Source organism: Cynocephalus volans, chromosome 16, assembly GCF_027409185.1.
Source record: "Cynocephalus volans isolate mCynVol1 chromosome 16, mCynVol1.pri, whole genome shotgun sequence".
NCBI classification, from domain to species: domain Eukaryota; kingdom Metazoa; phylum Chordata; class Mammalia; order Dermoptera; family Cynocephalidae; genus Cynocephalus; species Cynocephalus volans.
In genome coordinates this window covers 38,657,020-38,672,117 of record NC_084475.1, presented here as the reverse complement: position 1 = coordinate 38,672,117, position 15,098 = coordinate 38,657,020, and the positions used below count along the sequence as shown (strand labels likewise).

The 15,098-nt window shown below is 38.3% G+C and overlaps 1 protein-coding gene across 1 annotated transcript in view; it reads left to right on the top strand.

The window, feature by feature from the left end:
• The window catches only part of TMC1 (transmembrane channel like 1), a 188,278-nt gene that overhangs the window by 106,420 nt on the left and 66,760 nt on the right, over nt 1–15,098 (top strand). Inside the window, exons 7-8 of the mRNA XM_063080407.1 lie at nt 5,000–5,106; nt 7,905–8,003. Coding sequence (XP_062936477.1) covers nt 5,000–5,106; nt 7,905–8,003 — 206 coding nt within the window. The remainder of the gene's footprint in view (nt 1–4,999; nt 5,107–7,904; nt 8,004–15,098) is intronic.

Below are 15,098 nucleotides of genomic sequence, written 5' to 3'. Positions count from 1 at the left end.
CCTAAGGAACCAACAAACAAAGAAACCAAACAGTAAATCAGAAAGCAAGGAACAAAAGACACCTAAGACAACCAAACAACCAATAAAATGCTAGGAATAAATCAACACCTTTCAATAACAACTCTTAATGTTAAAGGCTTAAATTCCCCAATTAAAAGACACAGACTGGCTGACTGGATCAAAAAGCAGGACTCAACTATATGCTGCCTACAAGAGACCCACCTCACCCATAAAGATTCACACAGACTAAGAGTGAAAGGATGGAAAAAGATTTACCATGCAAACAGAAAAGAAAAACGAGCTGGAGTGGCTATTCTTATATCTGACAAAATAGACTTTAAACTAAAAACCATAAAAAGAGACAATGAGGGACACTACTTAATGATAAAAGGACTGATCCATCAAGAAGACATAACAATCATAAATATGTACGCACCCAATTTTGGAGCACCCAGATTTATAAAACAAACTCTATTAGACCTAAAGAAGGAAATAGACACTAATACCATAATAGCAGGGGACCTGAACACTCCACTGTCAATATTAGACAGATCATCTAGGCAAAGAATCAGTAGAGAAACACAAGATCTAAACAAGACTCTAGACCAATTGGAATTGGCAGATATCTACAGAACATTCCACCCAACAACCTCAGAATATTCATTCTTCTCATCAGCACATGGATCATTCTCCAGGATAGATCACATATTAGGTCACAAATCAAGTCTCAATAAATTCAAAAAAATTGGAATTATCCCATGTATCTTCTCAGACCACAATGGATTAAAACTAGAAATTAATAACAAACAAAACTCTGGAAACTATACAAACACATGGAAATTAAACAGCATTCTACTTAATGACATATGGGTCCAAGAAGAAATCAAGCAGGAAATCAAAAAGTTTATTGAAACTAATGAAAACAATGATACATCATACCAAAACCTGTGGGATACTGCAAAAGCAGTATTGAGGGGAAAATTTATTGCATTAAATGCTCACTTCAGAAGAATGGAAAGATGGCAAGTGAACAACCTAACACTTCACCTTAAAGAACTAGAAAAACAAGAACAATCCAATCCTAAAGTTAGCAGACGGAAAGAAATCATTAAGATCAGAGCAGAACTGAATGAAATTGAAAACCAAAAAACAATTCAAAAGATCAACGAATCAAAAAGTTGGTTTTTTGAAAAGATAAATAAAATTGACAAACCATTAGCTTGGCTAACAAAAAAAAGAAGAGAGAAGACTCAAATAACAAAAATTAGAAATGAAAAAGGCGATATTACAACTGATTCATCTGAAATACAAGGAATCATTCGAGACTACTATAAACAACTATACGCCAACAAATTTGAAAATCTGGAGGAAATGGATAAATTTCTGGACACACACAAGCTCCCAAAACTGAACCGTGAAGACGTAGAAAATTTGAACAGACCAATAACAATAAAGGAGATTGAAGCTGTTATCAGAAGGCTCCCAACAAAGAAAAGCCCAGGACCAGATGGATTCACAGCAGAATTTTACCAAACATTCAAACAGGAATTGACACCGATTCTTTACAAACTATTCCAAAAGATTGAAACGGACGCAAATCTCCCAAACTCATTCTATGAAGCAAACATCATCCTGATACCAAAACCAGGTAAAGATATAACCAAAAAAGAAAACTACAGGCCGATATCCTTGATGAATATAGATGCAAAAATCCTCACTAAAATACTAGCAAACAGAATACAGCAACACATACGAAAAATTATTCATCACGATCAAGTGGGATTCATCCCAGGGATGCAAGGTTGGTTCAACATACGCAAATCAATAAATGTGATACACCATATTAATAAACTCAAACACAAGGACCATATGATCATCTCTATAGATGCTGAAAAAGCATTTGATAAAGTTCAGCACTCGTTCATGACAAAGACCCTCTATAAGTTAGGTATAGAGGGAAAGTATCTCAACATAATTAAAGCCATATATGCCAAACCCACTGCCAATATCATCCTGAATGGGGAAAAGCTGAAAGCTTTTCCTTTAAGAACAGGCACTAGACAAGGATGCCCACTCTCACCACTCCTATTCAACATAGTGTTGGAAGTACTAGCCAGAGCAATCAGAGAAGAGAAGGAAATAAAGGGCATCCAGATTGGAAAAGATGAAGTCAAACTGTCCCTGTTTGCAGATGACATGATCCTATATATCGAACAGCCTAAAACCTCTACAAAAAAACTGTTGGAATTGATAAATGATTTTAGCACAGTAGCAGGATACAAAATCAACACACAAAAATCAGTAGCATTTCTTTTCTCCAATAGTGAACATGCAGAACGAGAAATCAAGAAAGCCTGCCCATTTACAATAGCCACCAAAAAAATAAAATACTTAGGAATTGAGTTAACCAAGGAGGTGAAAAATCTCTATAATGAGAACTACAAACCACTGCTGAGAGAAATTAGAGAGGATACAAGAAGATGGAAAGATATTCCATGCTCTTGGATTGGAAGAATCAACATAGTGAAAATGTCCATACTACCCAAAGTGATATACAAATTCAATGCAATCCCCATCAAAATTCCAAAGACATTTTTCTCAGAAATGGAAAAAACTATTCAGACATTTATATGGAACAATAAAAGACCACGAATAGCCAAAGCAATGCTCAGCAAAAAAAATAAAGCTGGAGGCATAACACTACCTGACTTTAAGCTATACTACAAAGCTATAATAACCAAAACAGTATGGTACTGGCATAAAAACAGACACACTGACCAATGGAATAGAATAGAGAATCCAGAAATCAACCCACACACTTACTGCCATCTGATCTTTGACAAAGGCACCAAGCCTATTCACTGGGGAAGGGACTGCCTCTTCAGCAAGTGGTGCTGGGAAAACTGGATATCGATATGCAGGAGAATGAAACTAGATCCATACCTCTCACCGTATACTAAAATCAACTCAAAATGGATTAAGGATTTAAATATACACCCTGAGACAATAAAACTTCTTAAAGAAAACATAGGGGAAACACTTCAGGAAATAGGACTGGGCACAGACTTCATGAATACGACCCCAAAAGCACGGGCAACCAAAGGAAAAATAAACAAATGGGATTATATCAAACTAAATAGCTTCTGCACAGCAAAAGAAACAATTAAAAGAGTTAAAAGACAACCAACAGAGTGGGAGAAAATATTTGCAAAATATACATCTGACAAAGGATTAATATCCAGAATATATAAGGAACTCAAACAACTTTACAAGAAGAAAACAAGCAACCCAATTAAAAAATGGGCAAAAGAGCTAAGTAGGCATTTCTCTAAGGAAGATATCCAAATGGCCAACAGACATATGAAAAAATGCTCAACATCACTCAGCATCCGGGAAATGCAAATCAAAACCACATTGAGATACCATCTAACCCCAGTTAGGATGGCTAAAATCCAAAAGACTATGAACGATAAATGCTGGCGAGGCTGCGGAGAAAAAGGAACTCTCATACATTGTTGGTGGGACTGCAAAATGGTGCAGCCTCTATGGAAAATGGTATGGAGGTTCCTCAAACAATTGCAAATAGATCTACCATACGACCCAGCCATCCCACTGTTGGGAATATACCCAGAGGAATGGAAATCATCAAGTCGAAGGTATACCTGTTCCCCAATGTTCATCGCAGCACTCTTTACAATAGCCAAGAGTTGGAACCAGCCCAAATGCCCATCATCAGATGAGTGGATACGGAAAATGTGGTACATCTACACAATGGAATACTACTCAGCTATAAAAACGAATGAAATACTGCCATTTGCAACAACATGGATGGACCTTGAGAGAATTATATTAAGTGAAACAAGTCAGGCACAGAAAGAGAAATACCACATGTTCTCACTTATTGGAGGGAGCTAAAAATTAATATATAAATTCACACACACACACACACACACACACACACAAACCGGGGGGGGGGGAAGAAAATATAACAACAACAATTATTTGAAGTTGATACAACAAGCAAACAGAAAGGACATTGTTGGGGGGAGGGGGGAGGGAGAAGGGAGGGAGGTTTTGGTGATGGGGAGCATTAATCAGCTACAATGTATATCGACAAAATAAAATTTAAAAAAAAAAAAAAAAAAAAAAAAAAAAAAGAAAAGCATTGTTTGCCTAAGAAAAGGGGTAGGGACGGAATTATCACTGTAATGACAGCTAACTACTGGCTGACGCTGTAGTTACCACCTGACATATATTTGCTCACTTACGTGTCAAGTCAAGGGCTAAAATAGGCTTTGCAGACAGCAATCAAAGTTGCTAAGTAAAAGGTAGCTTTCCCTTGAATGGACTCGGAAGGGGTAGGTCACAATCTACACAACTACATTCTACATAGGTTCTTCATTCTACATGACAGGGAACATTTCTATTATGACTGAGATTTCTCCTCCCGAATAGAGAAAGAAGAAAGGTAAATGTGAAAAGAACCAGTGTGTTGCAATTGACAGATTTATTTTGGAGGGTGTATTAGTCCATTCTTGTTACTATAATAGAATATCTATAACTGGGTAATTTATAAAGAACAGAGGTTTATTTGGCTCACAATTCTGGGACAGCTACATCTGGTGTGGGCCTCAGGCTGCTTTTATTCACAGCAGACAGCAGCAGGCAGCAGGTGGGTACAAGCAGATCACATGGTGAGAGGAAGCAAGAGAGAGAGAGAGGAGGTGCTGAGGGCCTTTTAAACAACCAGCTCTCGTGGGAACTAATAGAGTGAGAACTCACTGACTACTCCCACCCCCAGGAGAGCATTAATCCATTCATGAGGGATCCACTTCCATGGCTCAAACAGCTCCCAACACTGCCACTTTGGGGATCGGATTTCTGCATGAGTTTTGGGAGGACGATAATCCAAACTCCATCAGAGGGCCACCAAGATAGAACTTTTATTTGTTTCGTTTAGACCTCTCCTTCAACCTTTTTACTTTATTTTTTGTCATAGGTCAGTTTGGCTCATCAGTGGCCTCATACTTCCTCTTCTTGAGATGGATGTATGGAGTAAATATGGTTCTCTTTATCCTGACATTCAGCCTCATCATGTTGCCAGAGGTGAGATCTGACTTCCAGTTTATAAAACATGCTGAAAAGTTTCTCATGTGGTCACTCTCCTAGAAGAGCTTTAATCTCTTCTATAAGATAATTGGCTACATTCATTTCTTAGAATCATAGGACTTGTGTCAAGATTAGCCTTGGAAATGGTGCCCATGGACCAAAGGTCCTAATCCTTGCTCCAAAGGGTATGTGAGCCTCCTGAAAGCATATATAAAATGTCGAGCATATGTTTAAATGTGTATTTTTATGTGGAAAGGTTCATGGTTTCTGTCAGATTCTTAAAGTGGTTCCTGTGTCCACGTATTAAAAACTATTGTTCAAGAAGAAGGTTTTGACACCTTGTGAGTTGTATTTATTTATTTTTCCAAGTTCGCTTTAAAAGAAATGCTCCTTAATACAACTCAAAGCATTTGGCTTTTCTATATTGAAGAGACATAAAATGAGCTAATTTTTCTTCCAGATATACAGTAAGATAACCCAGGTACACTCACACACACACACACGCACACGCACATACACACATGCACATGCACACGCACATGCACACACACACACACACGCACATACATGCACTCACTGCAGTGGGGTCTTTTAGAATCAAAGTTAGAAAGTAAAACAGATAGAGGCAGCAGATTGAAAAAGAAGACAAAACCCTGATCTGCTGTGGGGAAGGGGTCAGCTAATGTCAAAAAGTCAGATTAAGTTTGGGGCCTTTACCCATATGAAGGATGAGTGACTCTGACCTGTTTGGATGTTTACCTTATAAAAGTTGGGTTAGGTTTTATTTACTCTAGAAAAGGCCTTTTGGTATCAATATTTCAAAGCCGGTTTGTTCAATGCAGCATTGGCAAGAGCCAAAATGTAGTGTTTTGAGCGACTTTTTATCCCCCGTAGCTGTAGCTTCAAATCAGTGCCAGTTTCCATACCAAGCCCCTCATTATCATAATAATAATAACAATAATAGTGCTGTACCTTCACAAACAGGTGTTAACTTTTCAAAGTACAAAGCACGTTCACTTTCTTTACTTACTGAGGCTCACAACAAGTTTACTAGGTAGACTGTAGAAGAGTTTTTCTTCCCCCATTTAGAACATGTGGAAATGAAGTCATATAATGCTTGTGTGACTTACCTACAATCTCAGGGTGGGTTTTGGGTTTTTTTTTTTTCTTTATTCAGTTGATCTGGGACTTGGAAACATGATTCTATCTTTTGTTCCCCAAATTTGCTGTCTAATCTACTAGTTTTACAACCCCTGACATCATTCTGGGGCTTCTCAGGCTGTCTGGCTCACAGAAAAGGTGGAAGACCTGTATAGTTACCTCCTAGGTGAAAACTGTCAGGCAGTGCAGCAGAATGTGCATATTTAATCTATTTCAAATTAACCCCAACTTTGTTTTTGCTCATTTCTCCAAGGAAACCTAAAACTCCTCCACTCTATCGCTGGCTCCTCTTTCGCCCGCACTATGCTGCCTCCCTGTGGAGGAAATGAAAGGCTGTGGCTAATCCATTCAGATTGTGTGAAATGACAGAGTATCTATCATGTAGTGGATAGGGTGAATGTGTGTTCGTCTGGACACATTCCAGGAGCCAGGAAGCATATTGTCTTTGGATGTATTTTTGTAGGTTTGTGTTAGATGCTGAGGGATATCCTGTCGTCTGGGCAGTGATTACCAACTGTAGCAAAAGAGCAAAAGAGGATGGGTGCCCTGCATGCTGACTTCCCAGGGCCACCAGAGGCCAGGACTAGGCATCTCCTGGCAACAGGGCTGTATTTTTAGGCTCTGTCCACCCAGCTGCCTCGCACAACATTCTTCTGCAGCATGTGTCTCTTTTCCCCAAGCGCCTGTGTCCCTGGGCAAGCCTGGGACCTTAATCTCCCCTATGTCTGCAACTTTGGGGTGAGACAGTTTGTGTAGAACTCACCTTCTATTCTGTTCAATCCAAGAAGCCAGAGGGGTCGAAGGGTGGAAGATGCAGCTTGTGCAGAGGGAGTCAGCAGGGGATGATTTTGAGCCCTTTCCCAGCCCTTTTTCAGTAAAACCTCACTCATCTTCTGTCCCCCAGCCCCAGGGGAGGGAGGTTTCCATCTCGCATAAGAAGCAGCATCTTCTTGGCAAGCCGTGAGGCTAGAGGGGTACTTTTCCAAGTCCTCACCAAGGCACCTCCCTATGACCCCCTTCTTCCTCTCACTGGTTGACTGCTCCCCAATACTGTTCTCCCCTAATGTGCTTCTCTCCCAATTTGGTTGCACAAATTCAGGGCAGCAACCCCAAATTAGTGATAAGGCAAATACTATAATCAGGTACAAGCATTTCTTCCTTGTACACACCCTCAAAGTACATGATTTCTTGAGTTCTCTCTTCCTTGACATGAGGGAGAGAGTCTCCCTTTGCACCCATCCCTAAGGAGTATTCGCATATGAAGATGTGGGTAGTAAGATTTTGTTGAACATCGCAATGTGCCCAAAGGCTACCTCTCTCCTCTCCAGACCTCCTCTAAATCAGACCAGTTTGGAGGTGGTGGTGGTAGTGGGGTTTCTCAGCAAGCCTGCTGGGGAATGTGGTTGGCCCAATGGCTGGTAGTCCCCCGAACTCAGAGAATTGGGTCCTTAGCATTCCTTTTGTTCTAAACTCTGGATTTAGTAGTCAATTCCCCGAAAATGAGACCCCACATGGAGCCCTGAAAAGCCCCATAAAAAATTTTCAGAAGCGCTTTTAAATAAAACCATTTGTCATCACATGTGGCTCAGATTTTATTCCCAATTGTTAACTGCTTTCTTTGCTTCTCCATCTAGTATCTCTGGGGTTTGCCATATGGCAGCTTACCTAGGAAAACAGTTCCCAGAGCTGAAGAGGCATCGGCAGCCAACTTTGGTGTGTTGTACGACTTCAATGTAAGTGTCTCCATACACGGTGTGGGTAGGAGGATGGGTTTTTCCTTTCTTTATTTTATTCTGAAATCCCATGGCCTCCTCTACTGGGGCTGGCTGAATGTCTTAAGAGAGATGTTCTTGCCCCCTATTTAAAAAAGAAAAAAAGAAAGAAAAGAAAAAAAAAAATATATATCTATATATAAATGTGAATAGGATTTAGGAATATGATAATATAGTTAAATAGGAATATAGACTACTGGATGAAGGTCAGCTCAGAGTTCAAAGACTTGAAGCAAATATTCTTATCTTTGGCTTTGGAAAGAACAAAGGAAGAGTTTGAAAATGTGCTTTTTGAAAAATCTTTTTTGATTCTTAGGAAATTAGAGCTTTTACATTTCATATTAACCTCTTCACTTTCTAAACAAGCCTTGTATTTAGTATTACTCAATAGTCAGTTCTAAATGAAGCTAAATATTAGAAACCAATTTCTAACTTCTAATTAATACTAAAATGATATCACTCCATTGTAGTGCTATCAGGAACTATTACTCCTTGAGCTCCCCCTGATAGGGATTATTATTGTGGCAGAGACTCATTCCTGCCCATTGAAAAATCATTTTGGGGTATAATTCACATCTGTGACAATGATGCAGTTCCACGCCTTCTTTTTTGTCAGCACCAGCTCTGACCAACTGAGCTAACCAGCTACCCCCACCCACATTCCTTTTTAAATAGTGACCAGATTAGAGATGTTTGAAAGCATATGGGTGGGGAAGTAGCAAGGGAGAGATTGGGGAATAGATAATTCAAGGAATTTTTGGAGGATAGCAAATGAGAATAAAATTTTACATAGACTACAGAATAAAGGAGAAAAAAAAAAACCAAAACAGATTTCCTACTCAAAGTATTAGTATGTGTATTTCACGGACGTTTTAATATCTTCCCTTAACCATCTTAAATTGTGAGCTTCCTAAAGAGGGGATCGGGTCTGCTCCACCTCCTTTTCAGCCTCTTACCTAGTCCTCACCCGATGGAGGCTTAATGAGTCTTGTTGATGGACAGTCCTGAGTAAGAGGCAGGATTTGTAGCAACTTGAGATAAGAACCACAGAAATCAATTTATGTGAGTCGTACCACAACATGCAAACCTTAAGACAGGTTCCCAGAGTCTGAGTAAACAAAGCAAGCTGTTGAAAAAGCACGTGGTAGGGTGCAAGCAACCGTTTTGTGGCATTTGTAATATTCAATCACTCCTGTTAGTTGGACTTTCCATTCCAATTCTGTACTTATTTATTGAATATGAACGTGCACTGATTTTACAAAGATGATTGTGACATGATTCTTGACCTCAAGGTACTCATGATAAGAGAAGAAAGATACATGGGCAACTAGTATACGATACACTAGGAACAAAATTAGCAAAATGAAAAGAAAAAAAGAAAAAGATACCGGGAGCCTTGAACAAGTAGTTGTTAATTCTCCTTGGGAAGGTCTGGGTTTCATAGAGGAGATGGCCTCTGAGTTAGATTTTCCTTCTTATTTTTTATTTCTCTTTTCTATCACTTCCTACTTCTTCCTTTTTATAATTTTTTATAATTCCTTTTATTTATTTTTAATTTTAATTTATCAATATACAATGTACTTGATTTTCATGTCCCTTTACCAAATAATGTATTACTCTGTCCTCCTACCATTATTTTTATTTACCATTCTCTTACTCTGACTAGCAATATAATAAACTTCCAGTCTGCTCAGTAGGAATAAGAACTAATATTATTGGCATCTTCTGGTTTTTTAATTATTTCAGAGAAAGGAAAAACTAAAAATACATGAAAAAAAGGTCTTTGGAGGTTTAGATATATAGTATATTTCAGAAGTTCAGGCACTTCTAGGTTTTAAACTTACTGAAATAGAAAGTTTTGAGCAAAAATGTTCATTTGAGATTTGAAAAGATTTTTAATCATTTGAGGAAGACAAATAGGAAAACACAGCTACCTTCTAAGCTGCCAAGGGGTACACAAGAGGCAAATACAGGGAAAAATGAGGGAAAGGATTTGGACAACTAGTGGCCTTCCTGAGACTGTGGTTCTGTCCTTGACAGCTCTCTCATGTCCAGTTTGGTAAAATTCTGTTTATAGGTGAGTAGGAAAATACAGAAACCAGAGTATCCTTTGATATTTCTTTCTAGACCTGCCTGAAAACAATACTAAGGTAATGAGAGAATTTTAAAAGGTCATAAAAATGAAGAAAGCCAGCCAAGTGATATTTATTTACTGACTTAATTTTTCTGCATACTGTAATGGTTCAATTATTTGGCACGTATCATCTCTGGGGTTTGTAGTGATAATAGCTCTATTTCCTCAATGCCCACATGATGCAGTGAACTGTGATTGGTAAGTAAGGCCCCTTGCCTCACAACCCCCTTGTGGGTATTTTTTTCTGAGACTGAGCTTGAGAATATTCTTACATTTAAAATGGGGATGATAATAGTATCTACCTCAAAGAGTATTAAATGAGATAACGCATGAAAGTGCATATAGCACAGAGTAGATAGCACGTAGTAAATATTCCTTTTTAAAGGAGCCATAACTTGCTTAAAGACAAACAGCTATTAGGAGACAGAATTGGGATACAGGGCTGATGGCATTAGATAAGGCCAGATTTGTGGTAGAGGCAAGGTAATGAAAGCTCTTTTATATATTAAGTAAATAAATAATCAATAAAGACTTTCTGACCTTAATAAGAAGTCACTGAAGGATTCGGGGAAAAGAGTGATAGGATTATCAAATTATTCATTGAATATGGTTGTTTTTGCAGAGAAGGTAATATTGCTGCTTTAAGAAATTTTATGTGATGCACAAGTTTTATTGTTTGAAAAGCTTTGTCTTTGTTTTTTGCAATAATTTTATGCTAAATTTGGCAGGGAAAGGTAGTTTAATCCATGTTAGGGACTTTCCTTTTTTCAATTTTTGTAAGAAAAGGGAGTTCTTCCATCCTAGAATAACCAAACGATTGAGGACACTCTTTATATTAGGGTCAAAATAATCTTACAAGTAAATTTAAGAAAGAGTATAGAGCTTTCAATTATAAAACTTAAGATAACAACTACAAGGGAAAAAATTGTATAAAACTTAGTTTGAAATATATGGAATTTTGTCTCATTGTAAGAATCCAGAAGAATAAAGCCAAATGGTCACCAGTAATAGACATTACAGATTCAAAGGAGGTGCTGTCTTGGTCAGGACATGGTCTCCTCTGCAGTAGAGGAGAAGAGGCTGTCTGAATTCAAATTTTCTTGTGTCTTATATCCTGTGTGGCTGGGAGGCCTCAGATGCCACAGACAGCTGTGAACTGTCCCCTTAGGAACTCCAATAGAATGGGTAGAGAGTTCCTCCTTAACACATTAGTATTTAATACAATAAGAAAAGCATATGTGGAAGGAAAACGAAGTCTAGTTGATCTTCCCTAATTTACACATGGGAAGCCTGAAATTTGGTGGGATTTAATATTTCCCCCCAAGTTCCATAGACGGTAAATGGTGGGACTAAGATTCTCACCCAGTCTGTCTGAGAGCTTTGTCCTTAGCCTAGAACAAGCTGCCTGTACATATGCTTCCAGGAGCCCCTGAGATGACTACAATTTTATACCGGGAATTCACAGAAATAAGATAATTTTGGAGATTGAAGCGCCCTTAGAGATCTTTCATCTCATGTCCCACATTATAAAGTTAGGGAAACTTTGAGTTGCGGAAGCACGTTCAGGTCTTATGGCTAATGAGAGGCTCCTAATCCAGTGTTCTTTCCATGTCTGTATCCTAGCAGTAATTTTCCTGTTGTAATTTCCAGCAGCATTCTCACTGACTGTTCTGTTTAATGCTACATCTAGCTCACGAGGGGAGCCAGAGTTGAAGCAGTTGGATCCCATTTGCACCTTTCATAACAAACTTGCGATTCCCAAATCAGCTTCTCAAATAGAAGGACAGGTTTCATGTTTCTTCTTGCCTGAGGTTTTTTAAAAAAATCATTTAAATATGACATAATTTATTAAAATATTCATGAAGGAAAATTATGCTTTGAAAATTATTATTATGTTTTGCTTTGGTTGGTCAGCAATGTTCTGTTTTTGTTTCTTTTAATTTTCTTTTTTGAACTAGACAATAAAAATCATATATATTGCCTGAGTTCTATATCTGATCCTCTTAACGGTGACCTCATAGAGGTGCCCGCTGTGTTTTATAAGATGATCAAAGCAGATAGCCCAATATTCCACCTATCATGGCATCATGGAGGAAACCATTGATGAAACATTTTTTAGCTATCTGAAAACAGAATTCTGGCTTCTAAACAGCCCAGAGATGCCAGGAGAAAAAGACATGTTTCAGGCCCAGGACAGAGACGACTTTGGCACCTGATCAGTCCAATCGGGTCATGGGTTGATTTGTTTCTTCTAAGAAGGTTAATGCTCCAGCTTAGCTAAGTCATTTTTTATAGATGCAGGTGAAGAGAAGCAGAAAAAGATGAAAAGTCTGCATGTCTAGAACACTGTAAGAAGAGATGCAAGCATGACCTCTTGTGGTAGAGGAGCCTATTAGATAGGAAGGGTCAGAAAACCTTTGGGGTAGAGGAGGGGAAGGTTATGAGGAACTACTAATCTGTTGAATTTTGTCTGAAAACCTTAGACCCTCCTCTTCACCCCCATGGAAGCTCAGTGCTCACTTATAAACACGTTTCACAACTCATCCGTATTCTCTTTAATAGTAGACAAGTACCATCTGAAATGTGCAAGGTCAGCTCAGCCAGTCTTATGGTTTCTCCAGGTCAGAATTTACCCTTTACAAAGCATCATGTTTTTGGTCCTTTTATTGAGTGCCTAGTAGTAGATCTTACTGACAAGGAGGGAAATCTATTTTATTAAAATCATAAGAAATAGAGAGATTACCTATTATGTATTCTATGCATGAAATTGGTAGAAATGGGATCATATGAATTAGTCAAATTAGAAGAATGAGTTTAAGTCAGTAAGAAAAGGATGCCTTTGTTGGCAAGATACTTGGAGACACAAGGACGATGTAAGAATGATCAAGGGGAAAGGACTGTGCAGTTTTTACATTCTTGTGAGGAGGAAGCGAGAGGAACTGAGGCGGAATTTGGAAGTAGCTCGAGTGATGTCAGACGGTGAGATCATATGGGTAATGATGAAATTCCTTTAGCTTTTTGGCTTGAGAACATCTTGTATATTGCTTGTGGAAATTGGTGGGTCTACTTTGCTCCCCCTTTTCTGTTGGTCCCTATAGATGTGGGATGTTGGGGGAACTTTAGAAGGGTCAGGGGAGAAGAGAGAACACCTACTGTGACTTAAGCAGGCACATGCATTAAATTTTATCTTCATAACAACACTTCAAGATGGAGACTGTTAATATTTGTATGGTTTGGGGAATTGAAACTCAGAGAGGTTAGTTAATTTGCTAAAAACAGCACATATAATTAAGGGAAGCACTGAAATACTACCTAAAATCCCGCCGACATTAATTGTTTAACTCTAACATATCATCCGCAGTCTATTCCTTCTGTCCTGGTAACTTCACATCTTATTTTTGAAGTTTGTCCTCAAAGGAGAGTCATCAGAGACATTCTGTATGTTAAGAAACAGGAATTTAGTTCCTTTAAAGTAATGATCTTCCAAAGTAAGGGCATCTCCTCTGGAACATATCTCAGCTCTCTTGAGTTTGTTTTATCTCTTACTGTATTGGCCACATTTAGGAGAGATATTTTTTTGACCAACACATGGAGTAACATATTTTCTTTGAGGAGTATTTCAGTAGTTCAAATGCACCTTTATTTTCAGGGAATTCTTTTGAAGGGGTGAATCATTTCAGGTTTCCTGAGAGGTAGACGTCAAAGCAATATCACATGCAGGATATATCAGGGGCAAGAGAATGCCTGTGAAGGACAAAGCGGAGAGGGAGCAGGAGTAGGTGAGGAAAGCCCTTAGGCAGTAATGCAGGTCTGATACCTTGAAAGAGAGAGGGAAAGAAGGATTTGGTAGGAAGAGTGTCAGCTTCCACTGCAGTTCTGAAAAAGTCTTGGCCAGGCTAATGGTGAGTCTCTAAACAAAGTACTTCTGCTGGAGAAATGTCATATTGGTTAACAGTAACCAACCTCTAGTATCCCCCTCCATGTTCAGTTATTGTCTAGGGACAGTCTGGGGGTGTGTGTGACCTCAATATGAAAACATTATTATCCATTCTGGTGGATCCAAAGGGGTGGCAGGTAGAGGCTGTCTCTCAAAGGAGATTTGAGCAACACACCTCTATGGTTGCTACAGAGGTCTGTGGACCTTGAAAACATGACTTGGCTCCTCTATTTATTTATTTATTTATTTACTTACTTATTTATTTATTTATTTACTTACTTACTTACTTATTTACTTACTTATTTATTTATTTACTTACTCACTTATTTATTTATTTATTTATTCATTCATTCATTCATTCATTCATTCAGTCAGTCAGTCAGTCATTTATTTTTGGTGGCTGGCCAGTACAGGGATCTGAACCCTTTGCCCTTGGTGTTATAACACCATGCTTTAGCCAACTGAGCCAACCAGCCAACTATCCCCCCACTTTATTTATTTATTTATGTTTTTGAAGACCTCAAAGTTTTTTTTTTTTAATTTCTTTTATTTTTTAAAAGATAGCTTATTATACATATATGTAGAGTGCAAAGTTGATTTTCAATAGTTGTGTACAATGTGTGATGGTTAGATCAGGATAATTAGCTTGTTCATCATTACAATCATTCTTTGTGTCTGTTAACCAATTTCTTGTTAATGCCCCCCCCCGCTTCCCCTTTTCCACCTCTAGTAAACGCAGTTTTTTTCTTTTCTCCTAAAAGTTCAATGTGTTTTTATGATCGTTGTTTCATTCTTTCTCATTCTCTGTCTCTCATTATTGTTTATTTGTTTATTTATGGATTCAGCTCCAGCTTATGAGTGAGAATATGTGGTATTTCTCTTTCTGCATCTGGGTTGTTTCACTGAAGATAATTTTCTCCAGGCTTATCCAAGTTGCTGCAAATGGCAGAATTTCATTCTTTTTATGGCTGAGTAGTATTCAGTT